This window comes from Neofelis nebulosa, chromosome 16 (genome assembly GCF_028018385.1).
Source record: "Neofelis nebulosa isolate mNeoNeb1 chromosome 16, mNeoNeb1.pri, whole genome shotgun sequence".
Lineage (NCBI taxonomy): Eukaryota > Metazoa > Chordata > Mammalia > Carnivora > Felidae > Neofelis > Neofelis nebulosa.
This window is the reverse complement of record NC_080797.1, coordinates 30671353-30693966: the sequence shown is the minus strand read 5'-3', so window position 1 is coordinate 30693966 and position 22614 is coordinate 30671353. Positions and strand designations below refer to the sequence as shown.

Genomic DNA, 22614 nt, shown 5'->3' with positions numbered 1-22614 from the left:
ATACGTGTTATTAACACTCACCGGCAATGACACCGATTGTTTATAACTTAGAGACCAAGAACACATTTTTGAGGAGGAGTATTTTAGCACAAATACCGTTTAGGATTGTAGGCACATGACGCTCATAAAACCAGGCTGGCTGTTAGTCGGTTTTATTATTGATTTTGGATTCTGTACAGACAGTCCACCCCTTTATTACCTTGCCGTGTGGCAGCCACTTTCTCCACCTCACCCTTGGTCCCCACATTGTACTCCAGCCCCTTGTCCTGGTGGAGCCAAAGGGAGATTATAGAACTTTGCGGACAGTCCTCCTAGGACTGAGGAAACTGAGGCAAAGCCTTGTTTGTTCGGGGAAGATAAGGCCACTTGCCAGATCCCAGGTCCCTTGACCTTCTTCCTGGACAGGAAGAAGCCACTCTGGCTTGAGGGTTCCCTCTCCCAGTGCTCTCAAGTGTATCTGCACCTTAAAATGTCTTCTCGTGGAACTTTTGCTCTGTTATATTTACTGCCTTAAAAAAAAAAATGAATAGATAAACCAGAACAGGTTAGGTTTGAGAAGATTGAAGTGAGCAATGGGTTTGAACTACATTCCTGCAGGTTTTTCTTAGGAGGAATGATCTCTCCAGCCATTCACAATCAATTGACTGAATTCAGAAATTCAGTCATTATTGGTTTACACTTTGCATTATTGGTTTGTTTCCTTAAAATACAATCATTAGTGGTCATTAGAATATTTAAAAGGAGTGTGTTGGATCTAAATGATGCATGAATTTATTCTTCTTTTCCGAGAGTAGTTTATACTGTGGGTTTTAAATTAATTTAAAAGAACACTTTTCTTGGACAGTTGCCCAAACGATACCATCAGCCATACGGTTGAGAGTGTGCCCCCTGCTGGTGCTTTGGTGACTAGACTTTTGCTGGCTGACCGCCATTGGCTAGAGACTGGTCAGCCTATGAGCAGGCAGGAACTTGAGCATGTGACCACGCTGTTGTAAAGTCATCAGTTCTCTGGAGAATGGAAACCTGCTTTCTGGCACCATGTGCCTCCATCTGCTCTAGGAGGCTGATTTCTTGTCTTCCTTTGCTGTCGACTAGCTGGGTGTCTTTGGGCAACTTGCGTAGCTTCTCTGTTGCCTCATCTGCAGAGTCGAATAACCTTCTTACCAGACAGAAGGTGGACTCTGAGCAGAACGCCTTTTTGAGTTTCTCTCCTCCTAGAAGGACCTCTGATCCTTCAAGCTGTTTAACAACCACGGGTTAATAATTGGGAAAAGCAAAGGGAACACTTCTGTTCAGATAAGCATGCACATTTTTGTCCTCTGGCTGGACAGTGACTGCGGAAGGAACTGCCTGCAGTTTCAGCCTTCTAGGGCAGACGTCTCTGGAGAGGGCTGCTGTATCCAGGAGCCTGTCACTGGCATTTGAAAATTGACTGTGGTCTGTCTGCTGACTCTGACAGCTAATGGTGTACTGAGAATTATCCCTCCAAAGAGGCCTTTCCATTGCCTCAGGAGATGCCAGGCATCCCCTCCTGGGTGCTGTGATGCTGCCTCCTCCCTCAGTCCCCACCCCATCTGTTCCCCTCTTCTTCCCTCCCCAAGCCCTCCTTTCCCTCGCAAGGCTTTATGCTGCTGCAACCTTTTCTAATGAGGAAGCTCTGGCCAGGACCTCTTCAAGCTTAATTATGTAACCTGCCACTGCTTCTGGTTCAAGGATCACCCTTGAAAGGTGGTCAGAGGTGGGCACACGGCCAGGGCCAGTTTACTTACCCCTCGGAACTCAGGCAGTGCAGGAATTTGCACTCTGCAAGAATTAGCAGCTCCACCACCAGCCCCGGAACCAAACCTGCAGGAAGAACGCTCTTCATTCTTTGTTAATTTCCAGCAAACAGGACCGTCACAGAGAGAGCTTGTTGGCTGCTCTGGCTGCACAGGGAACTGTTCTCCTGGACGTTGGCTCGGGGCCTTTAGCTGGCGCCTGGCCTTAAGTCTTTCTGATCTGGGCTTCTCCAAAACGTCTTGCCTCTCAACCATCACCCTCTTGACCAGAGGTGCCCCTTTGCCTGGAGATGATCCCTTTGACTGATAATGACCCTGTCACCACCCTCTCCAGCCAAGAAGAAGGGGTTTGTTGCTCTGGGCCTGCTCTCCTTTCAAGTCTTAGCCCAAGTTCGCCATACTTAGCTCACAGAATCAGACTCTTGGGGGACAAACCAATCTGCCTTCTCTCTTCTGGTCTGAGACTGTGGTTATCTTTTTGTCTTCCCTCCCAAACCACATCTGAGAGAGCAGGGAGCACGCCGTCCATCCCTTTGTCCAGCCTGGAGCCTCTGCACGTGGTAGGCAGCATTCCGAGAATGGAGTTGCGCATGGGGTCGCTTTGCTCTGAAACTATCCCTGTGTCGTTCAGTATTTGTATATGTTTCTCCTTGGCCAGACTGAATACACCAAAGGGCAGGAACCACATCTGCTCCTTTTTCTGGGTCCCTGGTGGGGGCTGGTACGTGCCTTCCCCATAATCTGCTCGCTGACCTAGTCCCTGCAGTCCCCCCAGCTGCTCAGCCAAGGCCAGGCCACCGGGGTTGCTCTGTCCTGTTTATATCATCCTCTCCCTGCCTGGCCTGTTCTGCTGCCCATAAGGTATCCTGGGGCTGCCTTCAGTAATGGAGGGCATGTGTGCACAGGCATGGGCATGGTACCCCACCACACACACATACAGCCTCTAAGCACAGCATCAGTAATGCATGTGTGCACAGAAAGCTGCTATAAACTTCAGTACACAGCTGACATGCCTCAATCAGCCCCCAAGCCTCCCTCCACGGTGCGGTGATTGGCGAGCCTCTCACTTAGGAGCCCATTTCTCTCTGCCTGTTAATAATAGATGCTTCCTACAACCTCAGTGTGGCTGCTTTGATTTAAAAGTGATCTTGGGGCGCCTGGGTGGCGCAGTCGGTTAAGCGTCCAACTTCAGCCAGGTCATGATCTCGCGGTCCGTGAGTTCGAGCCCCGCGTCAGGCTCTGGGCCGATGGCTCAGGGCTGGAGCCTGTTTCCGATTCTGTGTCTCCCTCTCTCTCTGACCCTCCCCCGTTCATGCTCTGTCTCTCTCTGTCCCAAAAATAAATAAAAAACGTTGAAAAAAAAATTTTTTTTAAGTGATCTTAACCGAAGAGACTAATGGGTGGGTCTGAACTTGCGCCTTTTAAGCACAAAGCATTACTCTTAATTAACAGGATTCTATCCTTTGATTAGGAAAAGGCCCTCCCCCCCATCACATCATTAGCTACCCACATCTGGACAGCTCTCAAAGCAGACTCCTGTTTTGAACTAAGCCCAGGTGTGTTCGTGGAACACCCAGAACGCTGTGAGAGCCACGAGTGCCATTTCAGCACACAGAATATGCAAGCCTGGGCTGTGTGGCAATCAGTGTGAGAAGCCCGGAGGGGTGACTCCCACCCCATTTCCTCCCACCTGGGAGAAGAGGTCTCTTCCATACACCTCACCATTCACAGTGGGAAAAGATCCCTCCTCCTGCAAGGGCCCACTCCTAGTCTGCAGATACATACGGGATATGAGAGCACATTGGTTAGCCGTCATCAGTGCAGTTCCTGGGTCAGACTCCCCGCCTGATTTATTTCCTTCCTCTACCACAGACCAAGAGGCAATGTACTACTTTGTTTGTGGCCCCTCCAATGGATGGTCCAGAGGCTGGGGCCATAGAAGGGCCAGAGCTGTGGGGAGGAGCTCTCTTGCACCTCTGGCCTGCTCCCCAACCCTGCTGGCATATGGGAGAGAAGGGAGGAGGGGGCCCGGCAGGGCAGGTGGAGAGCCACCATTCTGGGGTTCTCCTGGTGCTCAGTGGGACAGAGCAAGCCCTGTGGGCTTTTTGCATCATTAAGCTTGAGTGGAGGAAGGCCATGCCGTCAAATAGAAACTGATTTGGAGGCAAGCAGACTTGTTCACACCCAGGCTTTGCCACTGTAGCAGGGGGAGCTTCAGACAAGTGCCTTAACCTCTTGGAGATTCAGAGCCGTCAACAATGGCGCTGTTAATACCTACCTCACTGGAGGGTGGGGGAGACTGAGTGTGGCACGTACTTCAGGGTCTCCCATGATGCCAGCACATGGCAGATGTGCTGTCCCAGTCCATTTCTTTCCTTCCTTTCCCCCAAATCCAGTTGTCGTTAAAGTACCAGTCCATATGAGTGAGCAGACTTACTTGTCTGTTTGCTCGGGTAACTGACTGCTACCAACGTAGTGCCTTAACCCAACACAGACGTTTATCTGACGGTTCTGGAGGTCAGAAGTCTGACGCAGCTCTCACTGGGCTAAAATCAAGGTGTTGACGGCACTGCACACCTTTCTGGAGAATCTAGGAGAGGTTTGCTTTCTTGTCTTTCCCAGCTCCTGGAGCTGTTTACATTTCTTGGCTCATGGCCCCATCCATCTTCAAAGCTGGTGACGACCAGCTGAGTCTTTCTCATGTCACATCACTCTGACGCCGACTCTCCTCCCTCCATCTCCCACGTGGAAGGACCCTTGCGATTACACTGGGCCCACCCGGATAATCTAGGATCAGCGCTCTATTTTAAGCTCAGCTGGGCAACAATCTTAATTCCATCTACCTTCTTACTTCCCTTTTGCCACGTAAAATTAACAGATTCGTAGGTTCCGGGGATTAGGACATTGAACATCTTTGAGAGGCCATTATTGCCTACCACATTAACTAAAGGCAAATGCATAATTTTACTTAAGAGAAAAAGATTTAATAATTAATCTTTTCAAACCAGATCTGGAAGACGTGGGATAAGTATCTTTTTTTTTTTTTTAGTTTTTTTAATGTTTATTTATTTTTGAGAGAGAGAGAGAGCAGAGGAGGGGCAGAGAGAGAGAAGGAGACACAGAATCCGAAGCAGGCTCCAGGCTCTGAGCTGTCAGCACAGAGCTGATGCAGGGCTCGAACCCATGAACCTTGAGATCGTGACCTGAGCCGAAGTCGGTCAGAGTTGGAGTTGGTGGCTTAACTGACTGAACCACCCAGGTGCCCCTAGGGATAAGTATCTAAATTAGGGTACAAATAATCCAAATTATACTTGATAATACCTTTGGTCACATTGTACTTTTTTTTTTTAGCGAGGTTTTTCTAAGTAAAATCAGTTCTGTTTGTATCCTGTTACAGCATCTTAACTAATTTTATATTTTTTTCACCTAAAACAAGCCTTTAATCACTGGCTTCAGGTGTTTAGACACTCTTGATCCCTTGGATATTACTTACAAGTGCACATTTCATGGCTCCCTGGAAAATGCTGTCCACACAATAAGCCACAAGAATGAAAAGGAAATCACAGAGCTGTTTAATCGTAAACAGTCTTCTACATGGTTTCTAATTACTCTGCTCTTTCTCTTGAACTGAGAACTGTGGGTGACAGGGTGACAAGTTCTTAGATAATCATATGATGTGGCTTCATCCTGAGCCCCCAGGCACCCAGTGACAGAGCATCTACTCCCAAAATGTCCGCAGGGCCACATGTGAGAAGAGCTGTGGACTTCATGCATGGCCTGCATTGGTGACAGCTTCTCTTGACATGACATGTTCCCTCTGAGCATATTTCGGATTCTGATGTCCTTATCTCTCTTCAGTAAAAAGAAGCACATTCAGTGATCTGTACGCAGTGAACTTACTTTGTCGTATTTTCGTTCGTTGTTGGTGTAGCCTGAAGGAATCAGATCATCTCTCTCCTCTCTGACAGGAAACACAGATTGATGTCCTAGAATTGTGACGGGGATTCAAAGAGAACAGTGAAAAGTAAAATCTATGACATGGGCAAAGATAGCCTGTATAGCAAAGACGTAGTATTTTTTAAGTAAACAGAATAGCATCTGACCTGTAGTATCAAACACGTGGGTTTGATGTCATGGAAAACAGTGGTTTTCTACCTTACTTGGGGTATCCTCATTGAAATGTCCCCCTGACTTAGCTTTGTATCCTGGTTTCAGTGCTGACTAGCTGTGTGACCTTGGGCAAGTCACTTCCCCTCTCTGTGCCATAGAGGGGCTCTTTCTTTCTTTCCTTCTTCCTTCCTTCCTTTCTTTTTTAAATTTTTCTTTAACATTTATTTATTTTTTAGAGAGACAGAGACAGAGTGCCAGCTGGGGAGGGGCAGAGAGGGGGAGACACAGAATCCGAAGCAGGCTCCAGGCTCTGAGCTGTCAGCACAGAGCCTGACGCGGACTTGAACTCACGAACCATGAGATCATGACCTGAGCTGAAGTCGGCCGCTTAACCGACTGAGCCACCCAGGCGTCCCGAGGGCCTCTTTTTTAAGGTCCATTCCAAGCTTGAGAACCCAGAATTATATGAATCTGTCCTAGCCAAGCAGGGGCTCCCAGACAAATGCCTGGAGAACAAGGTCTGCTTTGGGGGGAGGGGGAGAAGGAACAAAAATAGGAGAGACCTTGATGACAACGATGACAAACTTAAGGTCATTCCTGGTTAAGCCCGACACCCGGCCGACATAGCAGTTGTATCCCATTCATTTTGGTCACTTGAGGTTTACAAAGGGGTGGGGAGATTTTGAGTTCCTTCCCTGATCACGATCACAGGGGAACATTCTCTCCTGGGGGCTGTCAGAGGTACGGCTGTTAGGGGGCTGGGTGCCCCGTACGAGGGAACAGGCTGGCTGTCAGATTTGCAAGACAGCATGAGCTGTGAGCTTAGGAAGCAGTTCATGTTGCCCCATCTCCCCCCTCCATCCCACCAAAACCCATCTCCCTGCCCCACACACTCATTGGTTCTCCGGTTTAGTGAGGACCTTCTTTGGGCCAGGTGTGGGCCAGGCGCTGAAGCCACAGTGGTGAAGAAGGTGGCACAGCCCTCCCACCCTCAGGGCATTAACCCTCCTGGACCAGTGCCAAATAACCAGAGAATCACAACACCATGCAACAGGCGTTTACTGGGGCACACTTGAGGGCGTCTGGCGGAGCCAGGAAGGGCTTCTAGAGCTTGAGTGGGAGTTAGCCAGACGCAGGGGAGGGCAAGTAGAAGGCTTTCCTGGCTGGGAGACGAGCACGCACAAAGGCCCGGACATGAGAGAGAGTGGCGTGGTGAGGGCAGCACATGCCGTTTGACAAAGTGTGCCGTGTGGCTTTCAGTGCGCGTTCTTTCCTACGTTGGTCTGTGAAGGTACATGGAGCACCTAGCCCGTATACCGAGCACCGCACTAAGAACTGAGCTGTTTACCGTGGTTTAAAAAGACAAGTGCAGGAGTCTCCACCCTCAGAGAACCTCTAATGGGGAGTCTAACGGGGTACAATTAGAATATGAGGGGACAAGTATGACGGTGAATGCTGGACCAAATGTGGAGTGGAGGGAGGTCATAGGATCCCTACCTGTGTCTCAGGAACGTGGAGGTTTCCAGCTTAATCCCACAGATGTGGGGTCAGGGACATGTGTGGTGAAGGCTTCAGAAGTGAGGGCGTCGTGGTGTTTCCCCTTCCCCAAAACACCGGACGTGTGTGTGTGTGTGTGTGTGCACGTGCGTGCACAAGCCCCTCCCCAGCGATCCCTGCCTCTGTCGGCATCTGCACACCCTGAGCTTTGGGAGGACAAAATGGTGAATACAGCCTGGGCCTGCTGGCTCGGAGGGCCTCTGACAGGCCCATCTCTGTGGCAAAACAGCCTTCCGGGTGAGCAGCCTGTTTCTTCCCATCCATTTTCCCTCCTTTCCCTGCGCGTAGCCAGTTCTGTGTTTTAATGGATGTGACCTTGCGCCTCCCCCGCTAAGGTGTCTTCACCTGCCACGCCCTGCTGGCCCACCCACCTGGGGCGGTGCCCTGTGGCCCAGCGTTTTTTTTCCTGGGCCCCCCCTCTGCACTGTGGGGAGCCACAACCCCCGCTCCGACCAAGGCCAGGACCTCTGCTCTTCCCACAGAAGTGAAAGCTTCTGAGATGGTACAAACATTGCAAAGCCACCTCTGTGGTTTGTTTTATCACAGAAAAACTTGCCCCGGGGGTTGGATCTGAGCCAAAGCCAGATTGCCCAGAAGAGAAGAGGTTTGTGTGCAAGCGTCTTGATCTCAGACGGTCCTCGGAGTGAACCACTTTCGAGCCGTTCAGGCCCAGGGCTCCAACTCCCCGCCCACAGCAGAAGGGCATCTGTATTTTTCGATTTAGGAAAAGAAAATAAGCTTAATTTCGAGCCTCTTTTGCAATGTTTTAAAAACATCTTTATTAAGATAATAACTCACAGACCATAAAATTTGCCTAATGAAAGTTACAATTCAGTGGTTTACGGTATTCCTTTAAGATGTTGATGCTGATGGTAATTCCTGAGACCCTGGGAAGACCCAACAGCAGCTCAGATACAGGCAGGGGAGACAGCACTGAGTCACATGAATGCCTCCCACTTATGACCAACAGGCGTTCAGGGTCTCCCCTTGGCTTACACCCCCAAGGTATGGTGTTTCCTCATTTTCCATGTAGAATTTATTTCCCATTATGTGTCTCTAAGTTTTTTGTACTTCTTTCTTGCTTCACGCTCATAACATGGAGTCATACGCATTAAGTGCGTACCTCAGGGGCGCCTGGGTGGCTTAGTCGGTTACGTGTCTGACTTTGGCTCAGGTCATGATCTCACAGTTCGTGGGTTTGAGTCCCGTGTCAGGCTCTGTGCTGACAGCTCACAGCCTGCTTGCCTGCTTGGGATTCTCTCTCTCTCTCTCTCTCTCTCTCAAAAATAAATAAACATTAAAAAAAAAAAAAAGTGTCCCTGAAAGACTACACATCAGCTGTTAGCAAACCTGACCTCTTGGTCTCATTACCTTCCTCCCAGCATTGATTAGCCTTTCCCATCCGGGGGTCCCCACTGGCCCCATAGGCCGTCACCCCTGTCAGGTGCCTTTGGTGATGCTTCTACGGCCTCAAGTCAGAGCCCCACATGCACATGTCACCCTCAACAGCCTCTGTCTCCATGGTCGATCACAAAGTGGCCCCGATGCCTAGAATCAATGTTAAGTGTCTTGGCTACCTCATCCTTCCAGCCTTGCCCGTGGCTGCAGGCAATTCGTGATATTTGAATCGGAGGAGAAGTGCACTGTGGGAAAATCCTTGGCTGTTACAAGGATGGTTTACATTGCCAAAATGGGATGGTATTTGTTGCTTTTTATCAGATTATAAACCTAATATACGTCTATAAAACAGTATAATAAAACACAAATGTAGGGGTGCCTGGGTGGCCCAGTCGGTTAAGCGTCCGACTTCAGCTCAGGTCACCATCGCACAGTTCGCGGGTTTGAGCCGCGCACCAGGCTCGCTGCTGTCAGTGCAGAGCTGGGAGCCTGCTTCAGATTCTGTGTTTCCTTCTCTCTCTGCCCTTCCCCTACTCACGCTCTGTCTCTCAAAAATAAATAAATGTTAAAAAAATAAAAAATAAAACACAAATGTAGACCAATGAGAGAAAGTCTCCCTAATTCCACTTCCCTTTCCAGAGAAGACCTCTGTTCAGCACATAGCCTTTAGGACTTCTTGTATGCATATATATATGTGTGTGTGTGTGTGTGTGTGTGTGTGTGTGTGTGTGAGTGTGTGTGTGTGTGTTATTTTTGTTGTTGTTTGTAAAAATTCTGCACAAGCACATTTCTAAAGCTACTTTTTTTTACTTGGTATTACAAGGTGGAATTCTCTCCATGCCTCTGTGTTCCTCTCCCCCATCCCTCTTACAAAGGAGTCAGCTTCATGCAGGGTGCTCCAGGACATGATTTTGGCCCTGTCTCCAGGCGTCACGGGACCAGGGGATGATCTCACTGGGTACGCCATCTGCCCTGGCTGGCCAGAGGCTGCATCGGGAGGGCCAAGGGGCACCACGTGTCGTTAGATCTAAAGTGGGGTGGGGCTCTGTGCCCTATGAAGACTGTTTAGTCTGAAAATACAAATAGGATACAGAAAGGTTTGGCTAAATTAATGGGTGATAAGGTTGTCATGATAATAACCACAGGTGGAGCTTACGTAGTGTGGTCCAGGAGCCAGTGATGGTCCTAAGCACCTGACACATTAACTCACTTAAACCCCACATTTCATGGACAAGGCAGTGGAGGCTCTGAGAGGTTGAGTGACTCATCCAAGGCCACCCAGCTGGTAAGTGGCAGCCTGGCCCTAGTGTGTGTGCTTGTGCTTGACGCCCCTGTACCACGCTGTCGTTGACTCTGGCCCTGATGCCGTGTCAGGGCACCTTTGTCAAGGGAGGAAGTCAGGGATGGCGTGCCTGCCCAGGTGTGGCATTTCTAGCGTGTGGTTCTTGCGCCCTTCCGGGACGGCGCTGAGCTCAGGCTGCTCATTACTGAGGGACAACTGCTAATTAGCAACAGCCTCCCGCCACCTTCCTCTCCCCCGCGTCTTTCAGAGATGTCCTCAGACTCAAGCAGTAGAGATGAAAATATCTTAAAAACGACTGCCTTTCCTCCTTCATTCTTCTCTTGCCTCCCTTTCTCCTCTGTGGCTCCCATCTAATGAAATGTCCCGGCAAACTCCGGCCTCCCACCCCACCCCTGGACCCTGCTCCCAGCAAGCTGAGACTTGGTGCCGAAGGGTTTGCACGCCCTCTCTGAGCCTGTCTGTCATTGTCGGGGCACCTGCACGGGGAGGAGTGGGGGGCACAGACCCCCTCGTTCTACTTTTGACATTTACCTTCTCTCCACCACTTCTGAGACCTTTCCGGAAGGCCTCCTTCGTTCTTCCTCTTCTCCCCGGGCTGCTCCGACACTGCCTCTCCCCTCTTTGGGCCATTATTCCCCCTCCTTTAGGGCAGAGGCACGGCCCAAGGCCCTCACATTGGCCCCTTATCTTATCCCTTCAGGCTAAGCCTCCTCTTTCTCATCTTCAGGTACCTTCTGTTCATAACTCACCTGTCATGACAACAGCATCTTACATGAGTCCAGAACAGTTCACTAAAGTGCTCTCTCTCAGGCATGTTTCCATTGACCTTCACAGCCACACTGTGAGACAGGTATCATCATACCCACGTTCCAAATGAAGAAGCCGTAGTACCGAGAGGGCAAATGACTGGCCCAGTGTCAACCAGCTAGTGGTCCCTACTCAGCCTCGAATCCAGGGCTTTTGACTCCACACCAGGTGTCCTTTCCACCCAAATCCATGGAGAGCTCTCAGCTGAGAACAAGCGTCCCTCAAGAAGATTGGAGCTGATGCCTGCATCTCAGAAGCCATGGGCTTAGGGAGTCCAGCCATTCATTCAACTGATCAAGTTGGACTCGGTGTGTGTCACAAAAGGAGTTGGGGTTGAGCGGCCTCTAGGTGCACCTGTCGGGGAGACACAAAGATAGCATCTTAAGATCAGGAGACCTTGCTTCATGGAGAGCCCCAGGGTGGGCGGCGAAGCAAAGCATCCTCCAGGCTCACATTTGGGCTTAGAGTAGAGGGGGCAGGGTGGAGGCTGCCTCCCCAAACCCTGCTGTGAGGGTGAGGCCGGGCAGTGTTCTCAAAGTGCCTTGAGAAAGGGGCAGCCAGAGTGCCATCCATCAGTGCCAGTAATGGCTAATGGTGCAGCAGGTGCATTTCAGAACCCATGATGCTCTTTGGCACATGGCCCCAGGGTGCCTCTGAGAGGCTTCCTGGCACCCGAGGCGCTGCTGAGGCAAGAGCCTGACTGAGGAGTCCCATTCATCAGATGTGGCCACGTCTTCCTGTCTGAGACGCCACTCTACCCTGCCTGGGGTCAGTTCTGGTGCTCAATACCAGCCGACTTCCCATTCCTGAGCTGAGCTTTCCAGCAAATGGCCACACACCAGACTCTGTCCCCAGCTCTGCCACGATTTCTAGGTCCATTGGAGGTCCCTCAGCCTCAGCCTCTCTGTGTCTCAGTTTCCCCAGCTGCAAAATGGAGCTAAGATTGGACGCGTGCACCTCGCAAAGGTGTAGTTGGGGCGGTTCCTCCTACATTAGGACTGTGCGGTGGAGCTTCATGGTTCCTGGTGGAGGTCTCCAGAGACCCACCCAATGTCACACCCACCCAGTGAGGGCTAGGACTACACATTCAAAGCCACGTGCGGCCTCCCCTACTCCCCAGCCTGAGCAACTGAGCCTCAATACATAAAAGGGAGATAAGATAATAACGTTCCCTACTTCACATAGGTTGTAGGGAGGATTAAATGAGATAAAAATGTGTAAACAGTGCCTGGCTCTAGAAATACCCTTTCTTCCTAAGAGATGATTATGGATGGCTAAAAAAAGTGGGGGGGGGGGGTCAAAGTTTCCCCCGCCTCAGCACTTTTTAAGTGTAATCTTGTGTTGGTTTGTAGACTGTTTGCTGCCTGTTGGAGCTGGGAAGCAGACACAGCTGTGATGCTACAGATTATATCCACTAAAGATCAACCAGAAATAAAGCTTATTAATACAGCATATTAAGTGAATAAAATAGGCTATAGAGCATAGTCTCATTTAGGGAAAATTCTATGTATGCACAGGAGAGGTGTCCGCAAGGAAGTTCCCTAACAATGTTAAAAGTGGTTATTTTGCTTTATTCTTTTACATTCTTGTATTTAACTTTTTAATGATGACTATGAATCACTTTTATAAAACAATGCATTCTCTCTCTCCCTCTCTCTCTCTCTAAAGATTGAGTGGTTTTCCCAAGAAAAACAATTTTTTTGCTCTGATTTTTTTGGCTCTGACATCAGAAGAAACTCTTCCTTATCCATTTGGTGCTCTGAGTTCAGGGGATTCATCTCAGGTAGAATTAAAGTGGTGGCCAGGGACATTGGCAGTTCCTGAACAGGACAGAGGCTCAGCAGCCTGTCTCTACCACCCATCGGGATGTCACACGACAGCACTGTCCTTATTGAAGGCTGATCGAAAACTTACCAGAAAGGGGGTTGGAGGGAAAGAGACTGCGTTTCTGTAAACAAAGGCCACCCAAGCCTGACACATCACCCAGCCAGATGTTACAGCCCCATTTCACTATACCAGCCGTTACAAAGGAGGAGAGAAGGCTTTAGTGAGCAAAATAAAATGAAATAAAACAGAAGCCTTAAGCTTAACACTAAGATTGTCCTCTCAGACACAATCTGTGAATTTTCTTACGATGGTGGACATTAGCCAGCTGACATCAGCCATGACACATTGTGTGTGCACAGCAGCACCACCACCCCCCAGAAAGCAGCCTTCATTCATGCTTTCATACAACTGTTGATTGTTCTCTTTGGATGGACGCCCAGGATTATTCCATTTTCTTCTTACCAACCTAAGTCTTCCCTCACTGTGAGCTCCTTTATCCTCTCTCCTCTTAATTTGGCAGTTATGCTTAAAATCTGGGTATTTTTTACTATTGTTCAAATTTGGTTCTAGAACATTCTGTGGCACGCTGTGCTATGATGTGACCATGAGCTCACATTTTAGCGCTTCTCTGAGGGAGGAGCCATGTCGTCTTACCCTCCTGCAAGTGAGGACTTCCCTGTGCCTGTCTCTGTGCTGGGCACCACCCATGGGGGGCAGGGGAGGTGAAGGCGACACAAAAGGAGACGCGGCCCCTCAGACCCTCACGGTTGGGACTGGCTGTTAGCGAAGGGCCTCTGAAGCATCATGGTTGCCAGGAGTCAGCCTGAAGGGCACATTGATTCAAGCCCTTGAGACTCTTTCTCTTCCTTTGGGTACAGTTGGCTCCTTGCTTCCTGAGTAGAGGGATTTCCTAATGACCTGGGACCCAGACTTCACCTCACTCAACCCATGAGATGGGGATGCATTGCCCTTTCACTAATCTCTGTCTTAAAGTAAAACAGTTGGACCATAAGCACTAAAGAATAGAGTGTAAATGCAAAGAGGACATTTTCTTTTAAAAAAAATGTTTATTTTAATTTTTAAGAGCTTATTTATTTATTTTGAGAGACAGCACAGGAGGGGGAGGGACAGAGAGAGAAGGAGAGAAGGAGAGAGAATTCCAAGCAGGCAACGTGCTATCAGCCTGATGCAGGGCTTGAACTCACAAACGGTGAGATCGTGACCTGAGCCGAGATCAAGAGGCTGACACTTAACTGACTGAGCCACCCAGGCACCCCCTCTAAAGAGGCAATTTTCAAGGGAAGTGAAAGGTTTAATTTAGTTGAGCGAGTGTCCTGGTATTCCTAATCTGGTATCTCAATCACTGCTGGATTTAGTCTCCGTTAACAGACCGCTTAAGGAGGTGAGACTCCGTGCCAGGCCACCTGGGCTTTGAACCCTGACTCCATTACATGCCTACTCTGAGACCTTAGGCAACTTACTCAACCTCCCTGTGCCTTAATTTCCCCATCTGCAGAAGTAGGCGTAATAAGAGACGGGTGTATGAATTAAATAAGTCAATACCTGGAGACACTTGAAACACGGCTCCTGTCATTATGAGGAATCCTGTTTTCCACCCTAGTGCACTGGCTCGTTCCTGATGGTACAAAAAAGGGACCAGAGCAAAGGAAAAATGGGATGCAGGAGCCAAAAATAACCTTGAGGAACAAAGTTCACTGGAAGGTTATTTTTAGATTCTAAATTATCTCTACTTGATCTTTCAGCTATCTGAGAGAAGAGGTCCATTTAGGGTATTTGTTTTTTTAATGGCAGCTTTATTGAAATACCTACGGTGCCACCGTGAAATTCCCCCTTTAAAACGTACAATTCAGTGTTTTCAGCATATTTGCAAAATTGTGCATTGTCACCACTCTCTAATGGCAGTGTGGGATTTTTAAGCCGAGGGGGTCCAGGGGCTATCACCCTTTGTCTGAACGGAGCCAGGGAACAGGACGGGCGATTCTGCTTTCCGCTGAGTCACGGCAGGCACCCCGGCAGGGCCTGCGGTCCTTGCTCCGGGAGAAGCCCGCCGCCCGCCAGGCGTCTGCTGCCCCCTAGCGAGGCTGCTGCTTGGCCTGAAACACCCCTGCCCTTGAGGTGCGCTCGCGGAGGTGAGATTCAGACTCTCAAAGCTCGGTTGGGATCGGGTAGTGAGTCTGCCAGCCCTGAGCACGGAGAGCCAGGGCTGCCCTCCGCTCTTACTCCAGCCCGGACAGCGTCATTTCGCCCAGTCCTGGAGGGGAGGAGAAAAGGGTTGTGCTCTTTAGACTGTTGGGAAGGCACCAGTAGGAACCAGTAAGATATAGTAGCCTCGAGATGGGCTTTATCATCAAAAGATCAAAGTTCAGACCCTGCTCTGCCCCTTGCTTGCTGTGTGGCCCTCAACAGGTTACAGAACCTCTGAGCCTGCTTCCTCGTCCAGGGAGTGGAGACAATGATTCCTCTCATGAGGTGGTTGTATTACAGAGAAACTCTCCCTCTCTCTGAAGCCCCTGTGACTGGCTTATAGACAGGGCTCACATAAATAGATGCTATTAATACTCCAAAGCTGCCACAAGGGTGTCCAGTGTGGCCCTGGCTTATCCAAGGAGCTTTCTAGAACCTGAGTTGCTGATAACCAAACTGCATTGCTGTGGGTAAGAAAATGAGGAAGAATAGGAAGGATGGCAGTAGGCACAGGAAGGCCATTTCGTCCTCCTGTACATCAGGTGAAGACTACCCTAGGTCAGAAGAAACCTACAGACCCCCGGGGGAACCGTACAGGAGGAAAGACCTGGGTGGGGAGTGGAAGGAGGCATCAGAACTGCCAGGAGTCCACGGCCCAGAGGGCAGCAGGGCTGAGGGAGCGGTATTCGAATCTAAGTAAGGTCCCAGGCTGCCTCAGTGGTCTTGGGCAAGTCATTTAGTCTCTGGGGGCCCTTTACTTGTCTCGGATTTGGGTCCTGCCCACCTCTCAGGTTTGTAGCGAGCCTTGATGTCGTCATGGAGAAATGTCCAGGAAGACAGCAGATGAGCTCCAAATAGTGAGCAGGGCCCCCTGGCAGCGTTTCAGAGGTCACCTTTCATCTGGACTAGGTGCCTGGGGTTCCCTCATCCACCACCGGACACCTCAAAGGGCAGCCTAGGAGGCTCAGAAAACAAAGGTACCTCTTCAGGTAAGCTGCATAGAAGACGTGAATTCTGCCGGGCAGAAAATTTGCTCCGTCTTGCGGCCTGCGGAGGCCTTATTCTTTGGGAGCAAAAGGGACCCGGGGTCTCACTTACACATCCCTGTGCCCCATGGGGGCCCAGCCTTGGTGAAATGAGGAAGAAGTTGAAGATTGCCTGGGGGGCCCTGCCCTTCTCTTTCTTCTACCATCCCCCCTTCCTGCCCACACCTTTCTCCTCCCTCCACCCCAATTTCACCATTATCCGATAAAAGTCACAACAAAAATTCCATGTTAGCTTGTTTCGGAACTTGTAATTTATTAAAAGACTGCAAGCATCCATCAAAGGATAAATGGGTAAACACAATGTGTTATGTCTGTACAACGGAATCTTATTAAGGAATGAAGCCCCAGCACGAGCCACAACATGAAGGAGTCCTGAAAACATTAGGCTAAGTGGAAGAAACCTGTCACAAAAAGGCCACATATTAAATGATTTCAGTTATCTGAAATATCCAACAAGGGTAATCCATGGAGACAGAAAACAGATTGGTGCCTGGCAGGGGGTGGGGGTAGGGGGTTCAAGAGAAACCGCTTCGTGGGCACAGGGTTTCTTTTTGGGGTGATGAAAATGTTTCCAAGCTAGTAAGAGATGATGGTTGCACAACACTGTGAATGTACTAAATGCCACTGGACTGTTTACTTTAAAATGGTTAATTTGGGGGGCGCCTGGGTGGCTCAGTCGGTTCAGCGTCTGACTTCGGCTCAGGTCATGATCTTGTGGTTCGTGAGCTCAAGCCCTGTGTCGGGCTCTGTGCTGACAGCTCAGAGCCTGGAGCCTGCTTTGGATTCTGTGTGTGTGTGTGTGTGTGTGTGTCTCTCTCTCTGTCCCTCCCCTGCTTGCATTCTGTTTCTCTCTCTGTTAAAAATAAACATTAAAAAAATTTAAAAAATATATATATATAATGGTTAATTTTTGGTTGTGTGACTTTCTCCTCAATCAAAAGAAAAAAGAAAAAAAAAGACTAACTGCAGCCCTGATTGGATTCAGGGATTCTGGGATTCTCTTTCTCCTTCTCTTGCTGCGCCTCCCTCTCTCTCTCAAAATAAATCAACTTAAAAGAAAAAGTGGCCCCTTTTAGTTTCCAGGTTTAACTCAACTTTTGTGCCTTTCCTACAATTTCTTCCCTACCTCCCACCCCACTGCCTTTAAGTCACTGCCGGGGAAAACAGGAGGTAGGAAATGAGGGCGGGGGTGGTGGGGTGGTGGGAATTGGTTGATTTAGAAGAATAAGAAAGCAGAGTGCAGCCTTAAGAAAACAGCTCCCAGTGTGTTTATTTTCCTGTCTGTGTGTCCCTCTTAGATTACAGGGATCCGTGGGGTGGTGACCATGTCTCGTCTGGGCTGTGTCCCCACCTCGGGGGTTGTGCTTATTTTCGTGTTTTCAGTCTGCTGTCCTTGGCTGCAAGTCTTAGGGCTGGGATGTGTGGCGGTACCATTTATTGGAAGAAGAGAACTTTAGTCAGCGAGCCCGTCTGTTCAGGGCATAAGTGGAAGGTGGGCTTTGGGACTTCTCGACTTAGCCAGGAGCTGAATGTGGCGAGCTATAGTGCGTGTGGGTCCCTGGTGTCTCACGCCTCCCAGGCTCCTTTGAAAGAACCGCTTTCTCTAAAACCTGTGATTTTAAAATATGAGCAACAGGAACACCTGGGTGGCTCAGTCGGTTGAGTGTCCAGCTTCAGCTTGATGACGGCTCACTATCTGACGGTTCGTGGGTTTGAGCCCCGCATCGGGCTCTCTGCTGTCAGCGCAAAGCCTGCTTCAGATCCACTGTCTCCCTCTCTCTCTGCCCCTCCCCCACGCTCTCTCTCAAAAATAAATACACAATAAACATTAAAATATGAGCAGCCACTGAATTGGGGGCAAACTGACCTCAAGAGTAGGGAAAAGAGTAGAATGCCCTCCCTCACCCTTGCATTCTTCTCCTGCAAACCCTGCTGAATTCTTCCAGCTTCTTTTCACAAGCTCATTGATGAGAGATTTTCTGCGAAGAGATCGCATCTGTCTGATCGAGGCCCAGAAAATGCTTCTCCTGTTTATTCCCCTGGAGACGTCGAGGGGAACCCATCACTTCGGGGCCAGTTCCAGCATTGGTGGCCTGGTCACCTCCACTGAGGAAACCCAGAGCCCTTCATGAATCGTCAGCACAATGAGGGCAAGGGTCCTGTTCACAAAGGCAGCACAAAGGACAGCAAGGTGTCGAGAGTGAGCTCAGCACCAGAAAAATGCAAATGACACCCCCTTACCTCCACCCAGAGAGATTTGGGAACCGGAATAATCGGGAAGACAAACACTATGCTTTTGGGTAGGAACGCTAAATATTCTGAAGAGAGCAATTGTTATCATTTTGGCACAAAATATAAGCCCCAAATCCCAATGGAATTTTGAGAATTTGAGAAAAAATGTTCTAAAGGACACCTGGAAGAGAAAACATGCAAGAAGGTCAAACAGGGGCACTTGGGAGGCTCAGTTGGTTGTGTCCGACTTCGGCTCAGGTCACGATCTCACAGCTCGTGGGTTTGAGCCCTGCGTCAGGCTCTGTGCTGACAGCTCAGAGCCTGGAGCCTGCTTCGGATTCTGTGTCTCCCCCCTCTCTGCCCCTCCCCTGCTCACGCTCTGTGTCTCTCTGTCTCTCAATAATAAACAAATATTAAAAAAAGAAAAAAAGAGGAAACCAATACATCAGAATTTTACTTGTATACCTCCATCCACCATGTTTCAGGAGGGGAAGCTTGGTCATTGAAAGGAATTGATCAAATCTAAAGAGCAAAACCATGAAGCTCACTTAACTTCTCAGCCTTCCCTAAATCTTTAGCTGCAGGTTGAACAAGGTGCCCTGAGTTGGCTGGCCTGGCTCACCTGGGCCAGTGTCTCTAGCCAGTCTGGGAGGCCTTGAGCTTCTGGGGCGATCCCACTGCTCCAGGGTGAGGCATCTGGTGACTCAGCCAGATGGAGTGACTCATGGACCAGTCTTGGGGATGAGCCATTGGGCGGTGACCGGGGACGCTCCGAGAGGCTCCACCAGGGAGGAAGATGCTATTTCTTAGAGCTGAGTGAGGAGCAGTAGTTTCCTCAGATAATGGAACTAGTCCCTCTTAGAAGAGGGGTTCTGATGTTTGGAGGCTTTCTAAGGGAAACAGACCATTAGGATATCTAAGGGTGGAAAATATCACCCCTAAATCCTAAGCCTTGAAGGATGAACGGGGACTTTGATCTCCCCAAACTAAAGTCCTGCTCACCCTTGGGGAGACACCAGAGATTTGGAGAACCTCAGTCTTGGAAGCCTTTGCCACGAGCTGTCTGAGGGACAGTGTCCCCAGTCAGAATGGAAAGAAAAGATGCCCCTTTTCTACAGGAGGTAGCTGCCTAAGTGGGGCCAGGCCACCCACCCTCTCCCTACCCCCAGCAGAGGTCCTGCTAAGCTCATTCTTTTTTTTAAAAAAAAGAATTCATTTTGGGGGCACCTGGGTGGCTCAGTGGTTAAGAGTCTGACTTCAGCTCAGGTCATGATCTCATGGTTGGTGAGTTTGGACTGTGCACTCTCTCTCTCTCTCTCAAAATAAGTAACATTAAAAAAAAATAATAGCATAAGTAATTTAAAAGAACAATATCGGGGCACCTGGCTGGCTCAGTCACTAGAGCATGTGACTCTTGATCTCGGAGTCATGAATTCAAGCCCCATGTTAAGCGTAGAGATCACCTAAAAATAAAAAGTTTAAAAGAAAGATAACAAAAAGAGGAGACTCAAATTACAGAGATAAAGATGAAAAAAAAAATGGAATAAGCCAAAGTAGGATGGATGAACCAGAACAAAATGGCATACTCAAAAATCTAGAATTCACAGTTATGAATTACTTTTAAAATAAAGAACTAAATATTCTCAATAAAGATGAGAACAGAGGATGAGCAAGTGACTTTCTAGTGCGGTTCTGTGGACGGGAAGTACTGTCTCCTGCTGGGGCTCTAGGGGGCGATGTGTGCATGTGTGTGCATGGTGCGGTTAGGGACTTCTGAGCCCGACCCCCAAGAACGCACACCCGAGAGGTCTGGTGGGGGACCCTGAGGTGAGTGGAGGCCCAGCCCTGACCTCCGGGTGGGGGAGGCTGGACAAGGGTCAAGAGTCAGTTTGCCTCGCTGTTGCCTCGTGATGGAATGATCCCATTGCGTCTCTGTGCGTCATTTTCCTCACTTGCTGATGGCGCCCCTCTCCTGATGGGCCTTACATTTTAATGGGAAGAAAAATAAATAAGTAAGCAAGCTACTAGTGGGCAGCATTTGTATTTTAATGAAGTGGAAAGAGTGCTGGGCATCACGAGCCAGGCCCGGGAACCTGCCCACCTGGTGGTTCTGAGTATGAACTGATGTGATGCAGGTGAATTAAAAGTGCACATACGCGTAACGGGCGCGGCGGATGAGGTTGGGCATCCCTCGGGGAGGGGATGGGGGGCGGAGATCTGTCTGCCCCGGGAGGTGGGCCCTCTCTCCCCGCCCCTACCCCCATCCCCCTAGCGCTTCGACCCCTCAGCTCAGCTTGCCCGCCCTCATCCTCCCATCTCCCTTCCCCAGGTGGGCCTTGACCCAGGATGGCTGAACCCCGCCAGGACTTCACCGTGATGGATGATCACGCTGGGACGTACGGGATGGGGGAGAGGAAAGACCTCCCCTCTCAGGGGAGCTACACCCTAATGCAAGACCACGAGGGTGACGTGGACCAGGGCTTGAAAGGTGAGTGCGCAGCCACGCATGCGCAACAGGTGCCTGGGGGGGGGGCGGGGCGGGGTTGGCGTGGGTGGGTGGCCGCCAACCTGCTTGTCAGGAAGGGGCTGGCCCGAAACAACAAGCTCTTGAAAGGAATTTTAAATACTTGATTGTGTTGGGTTGTCAGTAGAGTGAAGCCTCATAATTTGAAAGGGCCAAGATAACTCAAAATGTGAGGCCGTTTGAAAATGTACCCTTCCAAAGAAGGGTCTGACACGTGTGTGGACAGTGGCATGACCAAGATTGCAAGGGGCCTGTCAGTCTGATTTATACCCGGTGCTCTCTTGAGTCTTTAGCCCAATCTATTCACCTTTAGATCAGCAGCATTCATGAACATGAAAAATACTGGGCTTTGTATGTTATTTTTATCTCCTCCTTAAGAGCCTGTCTGGGCCCTCTTTCAGCAAGGTCAGCGCTGAGATTCCTGCTGTACCTATACTAACAAACTGGATCCTCTAAACCTCTAAATATTCTTTGTTTTATTTTTTAAGTTTAGTTATTTATTTTCAGAGAGAGAGCACAAGAGTGCACAAGTCGGGGAGGGGCATAAAGAGAGAGGGAGAAGGAGAGAATGCCACGCAGGCTCCTTGCTGTCAGCGCAGAGCCCGACACAGGGCTTGAACTGATGAGCTGTGAGATCGTGACCTGAGCCGGGCCCTTAACCGACTGAGCCACCTGGGCGCCCCTAAACCCCTAGATATTCTATAATACAGTCTTTGGGCCAAGTTTTCTCGACCTCCTCCTCTCCCCCACCAAACACCTGTGTTTCATGTCCACGGAGTTTGGGGAGTCCCATGGAGGGCACCAAGCCCTCTCTCCTGCTTCTCATGCTGTCCTCTCTGTCATTGCCAAGTGATACCCAGAGTAAGAAGACCTCCATTCCTGCCCTCCAGACCCATTCCTGAGGAGACAAAATAGCAAACAGCCTGCTATTCTCTTTCAGTGCTAAAAATAATAAAAAATACTTTGCACCCTGAGGTGTGGAGCAGTGGCTGGAGGCGGTGGGGCTCCAAAGTGGGAAGGGTGCTCTTCTGGGTGCATCCGTCTGGGAAGGTTCCCTGCAGGAGGTAGGGTCACCAGGAGGACCCCTGGGTTGGGGGAGCACGAGGAATGATAGTCCCTGCTCGCAGGACTCATTGTGGGGCCTGGTTTCAAAGGCGACTTCTGTCTCTCTGTTGAAGCAGAGAGCGTAGGAGTCAGAGGAACCTGGGAATCAGACAGGTGGGCTCCTGGCTGGTAAAGGAAGAGTGGATATACTGTCCTGGGGAGCTCAGAGGCTGCCCTCTGGCCTTCTTGGGGCCTCCCAGCCCCAGGTGCTGGGGGAGGGGAGTGGGGGGAAATACCCACACCAGCCAAGTGGCCCAGGGGGCCAGATCTGCCCTCTGGGTGTCAGGCTCCAAATGGTGGTGAGAAATGTACGTCCTTACCTCTCCCAGGCCATAGCCTGGCTCCAGCCAGAGCTGCTAAGGTGCAGCTCCCATGGAGGGCAGTGAGGAAATCTGCTTTCTCCTTTGAGTCCTGCTGGGTGCCCTTCCTCCCTTTGTCCCCAACTCCGTTCCCCCCACCCCCGCACCCCATCTCCTCCTCTCCCACGGTCTCCTTTTCCTCCTTCCCTCTTTCCCTTCTTGCCTTGATTTTCTTTCCCCTGCTGTCCCCCTCCACCCCCGTGGCTCTACAGCTCCTTTCCGTTTTCTCTCCCCACCCCGACCCCAGCCATATGGAATGAAGGGTACTGGCCCCCAGGACCTCGATCCCAAAGGTTAGTGGCACTCCGCTTTCTCCCTGCAGCCCTACCTGGCTGAGGCAGCTTGGGGTGGGAGCCAGCATTTG

At 50.0% G+C, this 22614-nt stretch overlaps 1 protein-coding gene across 18 annotated transcripts in view; it reads left to right on the top strand.

Annotated features, from left to right (window-relative positions):
• MAPT (microtubule associated protein tau) overlaps window positions 1-22614 on the top strand; it is a 101446-nt gene that overhangs the window by 31030 nt on the left and 47802 nt on the right. For all 18 annotated transcript variants that reach the window (XM_058705976.1, XM_058705974.1, XM_058705968.1 and 15 more), the window contains exon 2: window positions 20593-20751. In XM_058705976.1, coding sequence (XP_058561959.1) covers window positions 20610-20751 — 142 coding nt within the window. In that variant the 5' untranslated portion in view covers window positions 20593-20609. The remainder of the gene's footprint in view (window positions 1-20592; window positions 20752-22614) is intronic.